Genomic DNA, 17,407 nt, shown 5'->3' on the forward strand with positions numbered 1-17,407 from the left:
AGAGGCCACAACAGTGAGAGGCCCGCGTACTGCAAAAAAAAAAAAAAAAAAAAAAAAAAAAAAAAAAAATCTCATTTATAACCACTTATTTTAAATGCTCTGTTGATAAAGTAACAAAACATAAGCTCTTTTCTGTTACCTTTTAGCATCTATTACATGAAAATCTTTTAAAATCTCATTTTTTAATAAAAGACAATTAATGGTCCACTTTAGAGAATAACAGAGCTAGACTGTATTGAGTAACATATTGTAAGGTATCGTTCCGTAAGAATAAGGAGGGCATTCTCAACTGAAACTGGCTGATTTTAGTATAGAAATATGACTAATAATCTTTTATACACAATTTAAGACTATTAAATTGAATTAATGATTATATTTAGAGATGCATTTAAAATGCTCATTTAAAAACATTCTTGAAAATCTGTTAAGCACAAGATCTTCAATAATTTCAACTTTAGTATGCTTCTGATATTTGGTAAATTGCTAAGGAAGTGAGTTATTTTCAACAGTTCCTGTCTCTACTGAGTTCAAGAGAGTGCCCAGTCTCCATAAATAAAAAGTAAATAAAGGAAATGCATCAGAGAGTTGCAAAATAGTTTCATCATGCTTCTGAAGAAATTTCTTGATTTCTTGGTCCTCATGCCCCATTGTTGAAGCGTTGCCTTCTTCGGTTTCCTTCTGAAGAAGTTGTTCCAGAACGCAGAAAACAGAGAAAATATTTTCATAGCGTGTCATGTCGTAACTGGCTTGCACCTACAGATAAACAACAAACTAATGAGAACCTACTGTATAGCACAGGGAACTCTACTCAGTGCTCTGCAGTGATCTAAATGAGAAGGAAATCCAAAAAAGAGGGGATATATGTATATGTATAGCTGATTCACTTTGCTTTACAGTATAAACTAATACAATGTTGTACAATACTGTAAAGCAACTGTACTCCAATTAAAAAAAAAACTCCTTTAAAAAAATATTGGTTGTAGCTCAGATCAGCAAAAGCCAAATAAAGAGATCAAATTTTTGAACAAAAAGTAAAATACTTGGCTTATTTAACACCTTCTATCTTCCCGTTCCTCTGATTGGAGTGGGGGGAGAGAGATCAAAAGAGAACATTTCCTCTTCCAATCTTGGTGAATGACTTTTTCTTCTCATGGTTTGCAAAGTTCTGAATCCTTTCTCTACGGTGCTGCTATAATTCGTTACTGAGATGAATCTGCGAATACTCGGCAGAGAGTCTAACACACAACAAATCTTGTGTGTTGAATTCAATGTTTCACCAAAGACTTCCAATACTCCTGTCAATGATAACAAAAGGCTCTTTGGCAGTAGGATTTTAGGAACATGTTTCGAAGTGTAACTCAGTCCTAAAGCAGTTAGGGTTATGACCTGTAAGCGACTAGATGTGGTCTCATCCTGAGACTACACAAACTGGGGAAAAGGAGGATTAGATTGTGTGGAATCAGATAGATGGTCATGAGAAGAGATGCAGATGTTTCTTGTACAAATTATTTGGCCTAGATGGCTGAAAGTGAGAAAAATCAAAGCAAGGCCTAAAAAGTGCACAGTGGAAAGCAGAACATGAGGGGATACAGGAAGCATGTAAAGATATAAACTGGCTTTATCATTTGCTTATTAAGAAATATGTTGGAAACATTCCAACAAATTTATCCACTGTAATAACACATAAATGAAGAAACATTCTGTTAGAACCCAGAGGAATTATCTTCAACAAGGTTGTCTGATAAAAGAATAAAACATATACAGATAACTGATACTTTCATTTTCTTGACTGAGGTATAATTGACATTACATTATATTAGTTTCATGTGTACAATGTAATGATTCAATATTTGTATATGCTGCAAAATGATCATCAAAATAAGTCCATTTAAAATCCATCAGCCTACATAGTTACAAAATTTTTCTTGTGATATTTTAAGATTGAATCTCCTAGCCACTTTCAAACATGCAATACAGTATTATTAACTATAGTCATCATGTTGTATATTACATCCCCATGACCTATTCATTTTGTAATGAAATCTACACCTTGTGACTCCCTTCACCCATTTTGCCCCCTACCCTCACCTCAGGCAACCCCCAATCTGTTTTCCATATCCAGGAGCTCAGCTGTTTGTTTTTTGGTTTCACATATAAAAGAGATCACACAGTAATTATCTTTTACTATTTGACTTATCTCACTTAGCATAATGCCTCAAGGTCCATCCACATGTTGCAAATGGAATGACTTCATTCTTTTTTACAGCTGAATAATAGTCCATTTTACATACGTGTGTGTGTGTGTGTGTGTGTGTGTGTGTGTGTGTGTGTGTGTGTGTGTACCCCACCTTTTCTTTATTCATCCATCGACAACATTTAGGTTGTTTCCATGTCTTGGCTATTTGGCTGTTGTAAATAATGCTGCAATGGACACAGGGGTGCAGTGCATATATCTTTTCTAATTAGTGTTTCAAATTAGTTAATGCTAGTAGAAGTGGAATTGTTGGATCATACAGTAGTTCTATTTTTAATTTTTTGAGGGATCTCCATACTGTTTTCCATAGTGGCTGCACCAGTTTTCATTCCCACCAGCAGGTGCACAAGGGTTCCCTTTTTCTCTACATCTTCACCATCATTTGTTATTTCTTGTCTTTTTGATAATAACCATCCTAACAGGTGTAAGGTGATATCTCATTGTGGCTTTAATTTGCATTTCCCTGATGACTAGTGGTGTTGGGAATCCTGTCATGTACCTGTTGGCCATGTGTACATCTTCTTTGGAAAAACGTCTATTCAGCTCCTCTGCCCATTTTTTAATTGGATGGTTTTTTGCTATTGAGATATATGAGTTCTTTATATATTTTGGATATTAACCTCTTAACAGATATATGATTTGCAAACATTTTCTCCCATTCAGTAGGTTGCCTTTTCATTTTGTTGACTTTCTTTGCTTTGCTGAAGCTTGTTAAAAGTTTGAAGTAGCCCCAGGTTGATTTTTGCTTTTGGTGTCAATCCAAAAAATAATTGCCAAGACCAATGTCAAGGCACTCACTGCCTATGTTTCTTCCAGGAGTTCTATGGGTGTAAAGCAGGCAGAGTATGTCTTGGTCCCTTTCCATTTGCTTGGAGAATCTCACTTTGGGCGTGTTTAGCTTGCTTCCAGGTGGGCTGGGGTTCCCTGTAGTGTCCCATTTCTCTACTTTGTTTGGGACTTTGCTTTTACCAGAATTTATCTGTCTTGGGTTCCACCTTTATCCCAAATGCCTATTCTCATAATATTAATTGGATAAACTCTTTTGCTCCAAGATATTTACATCTCATAGAACATTAACTTGAAACGAACTCCTCCATTAAGAGACAGTATACATTTAACTTACACCCCTTAGCAGCCCTCCAGCTCACCGTGACTCAGATGGCATGTCTGTGGGGGAGGTCTTTCCTGTAGTTCCCGAATTTTATCACACTGGCAGCCGCCTGCTCTGCCTAATTATATGTTCAGACACTTTCTGAAATAGTGCATACGCTGAATAAAAGCTAAAATAAATGGAATTAAGATGACAGCTGATACCCTTCTACTACATTTTGGTGTAATTTTTACATTCTCACTGTCAAATTAGACTGAACAGCACCAGTACTGGAAAATCCCCAACACAGATGAAACATACTCACCTGGAAAATGCCCACGTGTTTTGCCTGAACACCTACCAGGAAGACTGAATGAAGCCCAGTACACAAGCATGATGGCTCTGTACATCCAATAGAAAGCTATCAATTTGTCTCTCTATCTGGGTCTTTCTGAACTGAAGGACCCCTGAGAGGCAGCTTCGATAGTCCCATGACTACTTCTTATACCTAATCCCATTTTATACAGTAGGGGACCTTCAGAAGAGGAAATACTTCCCTGGTAGGAAAATCACCATGTATTTTTGTAGGTCACTTCTAGAATTAAATATTTCTTATGATTATTTTTCTATTTCTGAGTTGGGCTTGAGAAAGTCAAAGTATCCAAATATTTATTTAAATAGTAAAAAAAAAATATTTCTTTACATGCTGCAAAATTTTACTTCAAAACTTAGATTATGAAATTAAGGCTATAGACAAATGCTGCCAGTTTCCTAACTGTTGTTTCAGTTGAAATTCAGTCAAGGTTAACTTGATATTTTTATAAAGACTTATTATCCTTGAAGCAGACGTATCTACTTGCTTACTCCATACACACTTCTCCCTCATTTTTCATCAACAGAACCCCAGTTTTGTTCAGAATGACAACAGATCAACAAAAAATGTATATTTTCCAGTCTCTCTTAAGGCTAATTCTGGTCAAAGAAATGGAAATATAAGTAACTGGGTGGGGCTTCTGGGAAAGTGCTTTAATAGCAGGCAAAATCTGGTGGAATGCGCTTTTGCCTTCTCTCTTCACCACTGGTCCTGCTTGGAACTACACATGTAATGCTTGGAGGTCCAGCAGCCTTGTTGTGAGCCTGAGGATGAAGGCTGCCCATGGATAAGTAGAAAGGGCCAGATTCTGGATGGCATTGTGCAGCTCAATATACCCACGCAGGATGGCTGTACCTTCCTGCACTGTGCTGGGGCTCCCTTCTTCCATTTTGGTCTTTTAGAATCGGAAGCTTGAGACTTGATCTGGGCAGGAAGGAAGCTCTTAAGTTCCCTTTGTCTTGGAAAGGTGCTGTTTGCTGCTGTCTCTGACACAGAAGGGACAGCGATGGCTAAAGGGACAAAAACAGTCACACTCCTTGGCAGCTGGTCATGTGGCAAAAGGACTGTACATGGAAGGTGTGGCTTGCAGTTTGGATGCTTATATATAATGCTGAAAAATATGAACATGTAAATAGTTCACTAAATTCAACACTTTGACAATTTAAGTGTGCTAACCAAGGGCATGCAGAAGTGCAGTCTGACTCTTTCAGAACTAAGCACGCTGCTACGGAAAGGGTAAAAAAAAAAGCCACGACATTTTTCTTATTGCTCCAAATGTAAGAGATGAAGGAGAAACCTGGATCGTTAAAGGGCAGAAAACCAAGTCAAAGAGTACAGGTGCATGGCCTCAATGTTCAATTAAATGTTCACGGAATATAATATGCCATTGGCTCAGTATCCCACATGCCAGATTTTATTAGACAGAAGCAATAAGTAAGATACAATTAAGACAAGCAGTTTCTAAAAGAATGAATTCAGCACAGTACTTCAAAGGAAAAGGTCAGTTGTCTACCTGATAATTAAGTGAAAAACTTACCCCTAAGTTTTAATAACTTAGCCTTTTTTATCTACTAGAAGGCAGTAGATTTCAGTCAAGGAGCTGAGGAGGATAAAAGTTAACTCTCTAGCAGCTGTTTACTAAGCAGCTTGCAGCTTCTGAAGCACACGAGAAGATGCTGAAAGAGCCCAGTGCGATACTGCACGTGACCATGCTAGCAACCGTGCCTGAGAACAGAGTAGGAGAACCACATGCATATTATATATCATCTATATAAAATATAAATCACACACACACACACACACAATCAATGAACTTATGGTTACAATAGAACCCTGGCAACCTGGGTGCCAGACCCATACCGAGGGAGTATAAGGCAAAAGGCTGATCAGAGCAGAGTGTAGTTAGCTAATTAGGGAAGATTTCCTAGGGATGAATTGTGGGCCAAGGCCCAAAGGGAGTGAGGCGTATAGATGGTGAATCACCTTTTGATCAAAGTGTCAGGTCAAAAAGAATAAAAAGGATTCAATGGATATTAATCCATTTTGCTTTCAGATAATGGTATAGTTATCTGCCTAAAATGTTGCATCCTAGAGACTGGCTCTAAGAGGCTAATGTCTAATTTGTAGGTAACTTAGATGAAAAATCCTAACCTATTAAAATGACTAGCATTTAGGATCTTGATATTTTGCCATGTTTCCAGTGGGAAGTAGTTTAATCTTTCAGTATAAATCTGAAAGATTTATACATAAAAATATCAATGAAAGGAATAGACATAACATAATTTTTAAAAAATCTGTCATAATTAGCCTTGTTTAAAGATGATGGTTTTCTCATGAACCAATTTTACCTACTTTTCTCAAATCTGTTTCTTGAATATTAAGAACACAGCACAGGATCACAAATTTTCAAATAAGTATTACCTATTATCATCATCATTATCGTCATCATCATCATCGTTATGTTTTTACCCAAAGCGAAAAAGATATCATCCCTATCCATAAGGTACTTTGAACCTAGAGGAAAGCTACTGGTATTATTCAAGTACTGTACTATGGTCAGCTGTTGGGGGCATTTCACGTTCACTGTGAACTGTTCCTGTAGAGATGTGTAAGAACCTGAGGATGCACCTTCACCTACTTTCCTCTACCAAGAAAATCCTTCATGAATAGCAGTCATCTAGCAGACAATTCCTTTTTGCATAGAAGGGTGGTAACAAGGAACCTAAATGTGAGACAATTATTTTAAAGTCTTTCTGATATGAGAAGGCCCTGAAGTAGGCGTAGGTGTGGGTTAAACACGGCATCTTACAGGAAATAGAAAAAGTTCCAGTTATTTGACTAGTGTGAGGTGAATCAACTTGTTCATCTATTCTAGTGGTAGGTTGGTAAAAATGACCTTCTAAGCAGTACGCCCTTTTGGTGACTAACTCAATAACATCACAGATTAAACCCCAAGTGCTTTAAATTTTATATTTGCACATCTCTCTGGGGAAATCTCCTGTGGTTTGACTCCAATTCATCCCTTTCTTGGTCATCAGAATAGCAGATTGTTGGACATAATAATAAGATAGATCCCACATCAATTTTAATTCTCAAATCTCTTCGTGTAAAGAACAGAGAGTTCCTGATACAGGGACAAAGCATTTCTTCTATGAGATCCCCTGAGTCAACTTGAAGTAGCTTTACCCGGCATCCCCACTGCTTTCTTAGGATCTGCGCCCTTAATTATGGGGTCATCAACCCCACTCAGAGAAACTTTTTCACTACTTTACTTTATACCACAATATTAAACTTAGTCTCAGGCTGGAAATGCCTTTCAGGCATTTTGAGAAGCAAACAGATCATTTATTTGTCTGGACTTCCATCACAGTAGTTCTTGACAAAGCAGTACAAACCGGATGACTTTGTTATTATTCTGAGAGTCTATTAAGTGAAAGAGCAGGGCTCACAGACTGGAATAAAAGTAGCTGAATTCATTAAGGATGAATTTAGCTGCGAACACTTAGCACTTTATGACGTTATGTTTCTGCCTGCCTCACGCGCGCCTCCTCTCTTGCTTCAGTCCTGTTACAAGCACTGATTGGGTACCTGCAAATGCCAGACCCCACCGTGAGTGCTGAGAACGCAGAGGTGAATAGGACAGGATCCCTACCTGTAGGAGAGCTCCTCGCACGCCTCTAGGGAGACAAAGAAGTAGAAAATAAAGGCAATGCAGAGTGCGTGCATGCTATACGGGCTATAGAGGAACTCTAAAGATAGCTGAGTCACCTGTGTGAGAAGACGCTGAAGGGCAGCAAATGAGTTAGTCGTGAACGATCACCCCGTAGGCTCAGCTCCTGCTGGATGGGATGGCAGGATTCTTTTGCAGAAGTGACTTGAAAGTTATCGTCAGTACAGGCCAACACCTGTTTGGCTTCCACCACAGGGCTCTCAGTCTCTGGTCATTCAGTATGCGCTGGGGCAAGGGAGCAGCAGAGAGCTTAAAGGGGGAGTTGGGGGGTGTCAGCATTCTCTGCAACAGCTCACTCGGCACAGACCCCACCTCTCAGCCTTCTTTAAGGCAGTGGAACCAGACCCATCTGACTGGTACATGCAGTCAAAGGCCAAGTCAGGCCTATATGTTAAGAAAATCTTACAGACTGTGTTTGGTTCCATGAGGTCTATGGTTACTTTCATGCCTGACACTTATCTTCCTGAAGGAAGGCACGGAGAACAAGAGAAATGACGAAGTATAATTCGTCATTATTATACCTTACAGCAGAGAGAATGCACCGCTTCACTAAGTGAAGCCACCACCGCCATGCAGTTCAGACACCGCGTGAGTAGAAGAAATCAGAGCTGGTGAAATGTCTGATATATATTAGAAACAGAGATCCAGATGGCCATTATTTATGGCAAACACACGTCCAAATAGCCAGTGGGGATAAAATCAACAAGAAACTTTCCTCTTTAGGACTCTAAAGACTATCCAAGACAGCATCAAAACCTGCGCAACCAGGCAGAAGGCAGAAACCAGATTTGCTGGAGTAGAATCGATGACCACCCAGACTAAAAAGGAATCTAGAGGCTGCTTAGCTAAGCGTTGATAAATGTGCCAAAGTAAGCAAGAAATGTAGATATATTTTTAAGAGCACTGGATCCAAAGCCTAAGATTAGTGACAACAGGGGGTGGACTCATAAGTGACCAGATCTTTTCCAATACTTTTGTTTGGAAGCTGAAAGCTAACTTTGGCCTCAGATAAATCTACTAATTATCTCCCAAAGCACAACTGAACGGGGTTGTATTTACAGAAATTAAAAGCCAACACATTTGTCCCTTTTTCTTCCTATTTTAAACATGTGTCACCACTGATTCAATGAAATCATTTTATCAGAACTTGCTTTCAAAGGCTAAGTGAAACTGCACAGCACCCAGGAAAGTCTGGAAACACAAAAGAGAAAAAACTGAATGTGTTCTCATGAACATGACTGTGTCTGTAGCAAAGTGAGTACTGCATTTCTTGTTCTTTTGTTCTTTTTTAAAAATCAACTGACCACCATTTCTCTTTTTTTAAAAATCAGATTTTTTGAGATATAATTGACAAACAGTAAAATTTACCCTTTTTAAATTGTTTGGTATCATGAATTTGATAATTTACTTTTAAGAACAAAGAAATGTCATAATAGAAGTAATCTTTGAATAAAAGAAAAAGCAATCATGCTATAGCCATGTGATATTGTTTAACAACATTTTAAATGTTTTGCTACCTTCTAGTTGATTTATTAAAATATATATAAAACATTTAGTGTTTTTTTTACTACTATATGAAATCCTTCTATAACCATGATTATAATAACTATAATTTGTTACTTGAAGATACTCTAGAGAATTTTTTTAAAAGAAAAGATCCATATGCAATGCAGAAGGTTTAGGACAAGGCACTAGACTTCCAACTATGAGACAGTTATCTGGTTTGACTATTTTCATTACCTTTGTGCTGAGAGGCTGCTGGGGAAACTTATCTGTTACAAAAGTGCTAAGTGGTTCTACAGAAAGCTTTGGTATGTTAGTGCTGGTGAAAGTTGCTACCTGATGACAAATGTAAAGAAAGGAATATAAAACCAGAGGACCTAACCTTCCGTGTCTCCTTCAAAGAACATCTCCTCAGTAGCTACAGCCAACCATATGCTGAGATGGAAATTATACAAAGATGACTAGAAGTATGGCTTCATATCCTTTAGGCATCACGGTTCAAGGTAGAATTACATATGGGAATAAGCATAATACAATGGGATGTATATTGTAAGAGTGTTCTTGTATTTGCATTGCTCCTGGATGAGTTACAGTCAAAAACATGAAGAATGCTCTCAGCACATCATCTCAATGGAGAATGCTAAATGCCTCTGTTTTAAACTAGCAATGGCTTACAAGGAAAATTAAATACATTATGGGGAATTAAGTTAACTTAAATGCACTGAAAATAAAACAAGTGGGAGAACTCAGTATACATATATTAATATACAGGTTGTGGGAGAACTCAGTATACATATATTAATATACAGGTTATAAAAGTATTTCTCATCTTTTTTAGATACATGTTCCAAAACGAAAATCAAGTATTCTGAGGAGTACCCACATTTGTAAGACAGATCAGTTACTTTGCTTAACCAGTACTGTATGGACTTGGTTATATGCTTTATAAGCAATTATTTTCAGGAAAAAATAAACGTTCCCAAGTAAGTTGACTATCATTGGTTAATTTCAAAGAAATGTTTAAAATAAACGCTGACCACATTTTAAATGTAACTGTATTTGTTTCTGAATTTTAGTCTGAAATTACAATAAATTTTACCTTTTTTAGAAACTAAACTATGCCGCTAACATTAGAAAAGTGATAGATTCTTTATTCAAACTTAACCCCAAAATGTAATATCTGGATCTGATATAAAAATGACATTAAAACTTTAAGATGATATATGTCACTAATGCAACCAAAAAACTCTCCAAATACTTCAAGAAAGTGGCTTCAGCAATGAAAAATGAATATTTCGTTCAAAAACTTTTTCATACTCTAATTTATAATGTAAGGAAATACAGCAGTTTCCTGTAAAATGTTCCACTTTTGGGGAATAAGAAGCCAACTTCTCCGGATGTCTAACTTCCAGACATCAGGTGTCTTGAAATTTGCAGACCCTGAGACAGTGAAACGTCCACTAGGAGACAGTTCCTGGTGGACTGTGCACGTGACTCTGCAGGAGGGTCTCGGGTCCTCACTCAGATCCTCTCAACTCACTTCAGGGGCTCATTCTGAAGGTAACAAGGACAGAGGAGGAAGTCCTGCTAGAGGAAAGCAAAAGAAGTGAGAACTGACAGCAAAGGAACAACTATAAAACTCAGACTGGGTCTTCTAGAATGGAAAAGGAGCTCTGTATGCTTGAATGTGCCTCCAAGGACATAACTAACACCGCACAATTCAAAAGCAGATGATGGGTATGACAAATGTATAAATGATGCTTGATTCATTCAGTTTAATAAATTGAATTTACTATAGCATTCCATTAAAATGTTAAAGTTTAAAAAGTATCTTATTCATGTGGGAAATTTTCTTATGCAGAATAGTTAATTTTTGTAGTGATTTTAGAAGACGTGATGTACCATCAAATAACGTTACTTATTTTAGCATAACTAATATGTTCCTGAGCATTACCCACAGAAAATTACTACAAAATAGTTTTTCTTGGCAAGTATACTAGAAAGTTTAGTAGCAGTGTCTTTTCAAAGATACACTGCGTTTTAAGAAAACTCAGGCGGAGGGGAAGATGGCGGAAGAGTAAGACGTGGAGATCACCTTCCTCCCCTCAGATACACCAGAAATACGTCTACACGTGGAACAACTCCTACAGGACACCTACTGAACGCTGGCAGAAGACCTCAGACCTCCCAAAAGGCAAGAAAATACCCACATACCTGGGTAGGGCAAAGGAAAAAAGAATAAACAGAGATAAAAGAATAGGGACGGGACCTGCACCAGTGGGAAGCAGCTGTGAAGGAGGAAAGGTTTCCACACACTAGAAGCCCCTTCGTGGGCGGAGACTGCGGGTGGCGGACAGGGAAGCTTCGGCTCCGCGGAGGAGAGCACAGCAACAGGGGTGCGGAGGGCAAAGCGGGGAGATTCCCGCACAGAGGATCGGTGCCCACCAGCACTCACCAGCCCGAAAGGCTTGTCTGCTCACCCGCCGGGGCGGGCGGGGCTGGGAGCTGAGGCTCGGGCTTTGGTCGGAGCACAGGGAGAAGACTGGGGTTGGTGGCGTGAACACAGCCTGCAGGGGGTAAGTGCGCCATGGCTAGCCGGGAGGGAGTCCAGGGAAAAGTCTGGACCTGCCAAAGAGGCAAGAGACTTTTTCTTGCCTCTTTGTTTCCTGGTGCACGAGGAGAGGGGATTAAGAACGCTGCTTAAAGGAGCTCCAGAGACGGGCGCGAGCCGCGGCTAAAAGCGTGGAACACAGAGACAGGCATGAGACGCTAAGGCTGCTGCTGCCTCCACCAAGAAGCCTGCCTGCGAGCACAGGTCAATATCCACACCCCGCTTCCGGGGAACCTGTGCACCCCGCCACTGCCAGGGTCCTGGGATCCAGGGACAACTCCCCCGGGGGAACGCACGGCACGCCTCAGGCTGGTGCAACGTCACGCCGGTCTCTGCTGCCGCAGGCCCGCCCCGCACGCAGTGCCCCTCCCTCCCCCAGGCCTGAGTGAGGCAGAGCCCCCGAATCAGCGGCTTCTTTAACCCCGTCCTCTCTGAGCAAACAACAGACACCCTCCAGCGACCTACACGCAGAGGCAGGGCCAAATCCAAAGCTGGGCCCCTGGGAGCTGTGAGAACAAAGAGGAGAAAGGGAAATCTCTCCCAGCAGCTTCAGGAGCAGCGGATTAAAGCTCCACAATCAACTTGATGTACCTGCACCTCTGGAATACCTGAATAGACAACCAATCATCCCAAATTGAGGAAGTGGACTTTGAGAGCAAGATTTATGATTTTTTCCCCTCTTCCTCTTTTTGTGAGTGTGTATGTGTATGCTTCTGTCTGTATAGCTTTGCTTCCACCATTTGTCCTAGGGTTCTGTCCTTTTTTTCCTTAATTTTTTTTATTTTAATAACTTTATATTTTATCTTTATTTTATTTTACTTTATCTTCTTTCTTTCTCTCTTTCCTTCCTTCCCTCCTTCCTTCCTCCCTCCCTCCTTTCTTTCTATATTTCTATCTTTCTTTCTACTTCTACTAATTCTTTCTTTCTACTTTTTCTCCCTTTTATTCTGAGCTGTGTGGATGAAAGGCTCTTGGTGCTGCAGTCAGGAGTCAGTGATGTGCCTCTGAGGTGGGAGAGCCAACTTCAGGACACTGGTCCACAAGAGACCTCCCAGCTCCACATAATATCAAACGGCGAAAATCGCCCAGAGATCTACATCTCAACACCAGCACCCAACTTCACTCAACGACCAGCAAGCTACAGTGCTGGACACCCTATGCCAAACAACTAGCAAAACAGGAACACAACTCCACCCATTAGCAGAGAGGCTGCCTAAAATCATAGTAAGTCCACAGACACCCCAAAACACACCACCAGACGTGGACCTGCCCACCAGAGAGACAAGATCCAGCCTCATCCACCACAACACAGGCACTAGTCCCCTCCACCAGGAAGCCTACACAACCCTCTGAACCAACGTTAGCCACTGGGGACAGACACCAAAAACAACGGGAACTACGAACCTGCAGCCTGCAAAAAGGAGACCCCAAACACAGTAAGATAAGCAAAATGAGAAGACAGAAAAACACACAGCAGATGAAGGAGCAAGATAAAAACCCACCAGACCTAACAAATGAAGAGGAAATAGGCAGTCTACCTGAAAAAGAATTCAGAATAATGATAGTAAAGATGATCCAAAATCTTGGAAATAGAATAGACAAAATGCAAGAAACATTTAACAAGGACCTAGATGAACTAAAGATGAAACAAACAATGATGAACAACACAATAAATGAAATGAAAAATACTCTAGATGGGATCAATAGCAGAATAACTGAGGCAGAAGAACGCATAAGTGACCTGGAAGATAAAATAGTGGAAGTAACTACTGCAGAGCAGAATACAGAAGAAAAGAATGAAAACAACTGAGGATAGTCTCAGAGACCTCTGGGACAACATTAAACGCACCAACATTCGAATTATAGGGCTTCCAGAAGAAGAAGAGAAAAAGAAAGGGACTGAGAAAATATTTGAAGAGATTATGGTTGAAAACTTCCCTAATATGGGAAAGGAAATAGTTAATCAAGTCCAGGAAGCACAGAGAGTCCCATACAGGATTAATCCAAGGAGAAATACGCCAAGACACATATTAATCAAACTGTCAAAAATTAAATACAAAGAAAGGACATTAAAAGCAGCAAGGGAAAAACAACAAATAACACACAAGGGAATCCCCATAAGGTTAACAGCTGATATGTCAGCAGAAACTCTGCAAGCCAGAAGGGAATGGCAGGACATACTGAAAGTGATGAAGGAGAAAAACCTGAAACCAAGATTACTCTACCCAGCAAGGATCTCATTCAGATTTGATGGAGAAATTAAAACCTTTGCAGACAGGCAAAAGCTGAGAGAGTTCAGCACCAACAAACCAGCTTTACAACAAATGCTAAAGGAACTTCTCTAGGCAAGAAACACAAGAGAAGGAAAAGACCTACAATAACGAACCCATAACAATTAAGAAAATGGGAATAGGAACATACATATCGATAATTACCTTAAATGTAAATGGACTAAATGCACCCACCAAAAGACACAGATTGGCTGAATGGATACAAAAACAAGACCCATATATATGCTGTCTACAAGAGTCCCACTTCAGACCTAGAGACACATACAGACTGAAAGTAAGGGGATGGAAAAAGATATTTCATGAAAATGGAAACCAAAAGAAAGCTGGAGTAGCAATTCTCATATCAGAAAAAATAGACTTTAAAGACTATTAGAAGAGACAAAGAAGGACACTACATAATGATCAAGGGATAGATCCAAGAAGAAGATATAACAATTGTAAATATTTATGCACCCAACATAGGAGCACCTCAATACATAAGGCAAATACTAACAGCCATAAAAGGGGAAATGGACAGTAACACGTTCATAGTAGGGGACTTTAACACCCCCCTTTCACCCATGGACAGATCATCCAAAATGAAAATAAATGAGGAAACCCAAGCTTTAAATGATACATTAAACAAGATAACTTAATTGATATTTATAGGACACTCCATCCAAAAACAACAGAATACACGTTTTTCTCAAGTGCTCATGGAACATTCTCCAGGATAGATCACATCTTAGGTCATAAATCAAGCCTTGGTAAATTTAAAAAATTGAAATTGTATCAAGTATCTTTTCTGACCACAACACCATGAGACTAGATATCAATTACAGGAAAAGATCTGTAAAAAATACAAACACATGGAGGCTAAACAATACACTACTTAATAATGAAGTGATCACTGAAGAAATCAAAGAGGAAATAAAAAAAATACCTAGAAACAAATGACAATGGAGACACGACGACCCAAAACCTATGGGATGCAGCAAAAGCAGTTCTAAGAGGGAAGTTTATAGCAATACAAGCCCACCTTAAGAAACAGGAAACATCTCGAATAAACAACCTAACCTTGCACCTAAAGCAATTAGAGAAAGAAGAACAAAAAAAAAACCCAAAGTTAGCAGAAGGAAAGAAATCATAAAAATCAGATCAGAAATAAATGAAAAAGAAATGAAGGAAACGATAGCAAAGATCAATACAACTAAAAGCTGGTTCTTTTGAGAAGATAAAATAGATAAACCATTATCCAGACTCATCAAGAAAAAAAGGGAGAAGACTGAAATCAATAGAATTAGAAATGAAAAAGGAGAAGTAACAACTGACACTGCAGAAATACAAAAGATCATGAGAGATTACTACAAGCAACTCTATGCCAATAAAATGGACAACCTGGAAGAAATGGACAAATTCTTAGAAATGCACAACCTGCCAAGACTGAATCAGGAAGAAATAGAAAATATGAACAGACCAATCACAAGCACTGAAATTGAAACTGTGATTAAAAATCTTCCAACAAACAAAAGCCCAGGACCAGATGGCTTCACAGGCAAATTCTATCAAACATTTAGAGAAGAGCTAACACCTATCCTTCTCAAACTCTTCCAAAATATAGCAGAGGGAGGAACACTCCCGAATTCATTCTAGGAGGCCACCATCACCTTCATACCAAAACCAGCCCAGGATGTCACAAAGAAAGATAACTACAGGCCAATATCACTGATGAACACAGATGCAAAAATCCTCAACAAAATACTAGCAAACAGAATCCAACAGCACATTAAAAGGATCACACACCATGATCAAGTGGGGTTTATTCCAGGAGTGCAAGGATTCTTCAATATATGCAAATCAATCAACGTGATAAACCATAATAACAATCTGAAGGTTTAAAAACCATATGATAATCTCAGTACATGCAGAAAAAGCTTTCAACAAAATTCATCAGTCATTTATGATAAAAACCCTGCAGAAAGTAGGCATAGAGGGAACTTTCCTCAACATAATAAAGGCCATATATGACAAACCCACAGGCAACATCATCCTCCATGTTGAAAAACTGAAAGCATGTCCACTAAGATCAGGAACAAGACAAGGATGCCCACTCTTACCACTCTTATTCAATATAGTTTTGGAAGTTTTAGCCACAGCAATCAGAGAAGAAAAGGAAATAAAAGGAACCAAAATTGGAAAAGAGGTAAAGCTGTCACTGTTTGCAGATGACATGATACTATATATAGAGAATCCTAAAGATGCTACCAGAAAACTACTAGAGCTAATCAATGAATTTGGTAAAGCGGCAGGATACAAAATTAATGCACAGAAATCTCCTGCATTCCTATACACTGATGAAAAATCTGAAAATGAAATGAAGAAAACACTCCCATTTACCATTGCAACAAAAGGAGTAAAATATCTAGGAATAAACCTACCTAAGGAGACAAAAGACCTGTATGCAGAAAATTATAAGACACTGATGAAAGAAATTAAAGATGATACAAATAGATGGAGAGATATACCATGTTCTTGGATTGGAAGAATCAACATTGTGAAAATGACACTACTACCCAAAGCAATCTAGAGATCCAATGCAATCTCTATCAAACTACCACTGGCATTTCTCACAGAACTAGAACAATTAATTTCACAATTTGTATGGAAACACAAAAGACCCTGAATAGCCAAAGCAATCTTGAGAACGAAAAACAGAGCTGGAGGAATCAGGCTCCCTGACTTCGGACTATACTACCTACAAAGCTACAGTAATCAAGACAGTATGGTACTGGCACAAAAACAGAAAGATAGATCAATGGAACAGGATAGAAAGCCCAGAGATAAACCCACACACATATGGTCACCTTAACTTTGATAAAGGAGGCAGGAATGTACAGTGGAGAAAGGACAGCCTCTTCGATAAGTGGTGCTGGGAATACTGGACAGCTACATGTAAAAGTATGAGATTAGATCACTCCCTAACACCATACACAAAAATAAGCTCAAAATGGATTAAAGATCTAAATGTAAGGCCAGAAACTATCAAACTCTTAGAGGAAAACATAGGCAGAACACTATGACATAAATCACAGCAAGATCCTTTTTGACCCACCTCCTAGAGAAATGGAAATAAAAACAAAATTAAACAAATGGGACCTAATGAAATTTCAAAGCTTTTGCACAGCAAAGGAAACCATAAACAAGACCAAAAGACAACCCTCAGAATGGGAGAAAATATTTGCAAATGAAGCAACTGACAAAGGATTAATCTCCAAAATTTACAAGCAGCTCATGCAGCTCAACATTAAAAAAACAAACAACCCAATCCAAAAATGGGCAGAAGACCTAAACAGACATTTCTCCAAAGAAGATATACAGACTGCCAACAAACACATGAAAGAAAGCTCAACATCGTTAATCATTAGAGAAATGCAAATCAAATCTACAATGAGATATCATCTCACACCAGTCAGAATGGCCATCATCAAAAAATCTAGAAGCAATAAATGCTGGAGAGGGTGTGGAGAAAAGGGAACACTCTTGCACTGCTGGTGGGAATGTGAATTGGTACAGCCA

The 17,407-nt window shown here is 39.0% G+C and overlaps 1 protein-coding gene across 1 annotated transcript in view; it reads right to left on the bottom strand.

Annotated features, from left to right (window-relative positions):
* Window positions 1-483: 483 nt before the first annotated feature.
* The window catches only part of MEI4 (meiotic double-stranded break formation protein 4), a 199,228-nt gene continuing 182,304 nt past the window's right edge, over window positions 484-17,407 (bottom strand). The window contains exon 4 of the mRNA XM_060167689.1: window positions 484-753. Within this exon, the coding sequence (XP_060023672.1) occupies window positions 484-753 (270 nt within the window). The remainder of the gene's footprint in view (window positions 754-17,407) is intronic.

Source organism: Lagenorhynchus albirostris, chromosome 12 (assembly GCF_949774975.1).
Source record: "Lagenorhynchus albirostris chromosome 12, mLagAlb1.1, whole genome shotgun sequence".
Lineage (NCBI taxonomy): Eukaryota > Metazoa > Chordata > Mammalia > Artiodactyla > Delphinidae > Lagenorhynchus > Lagenorhynchus albirostris.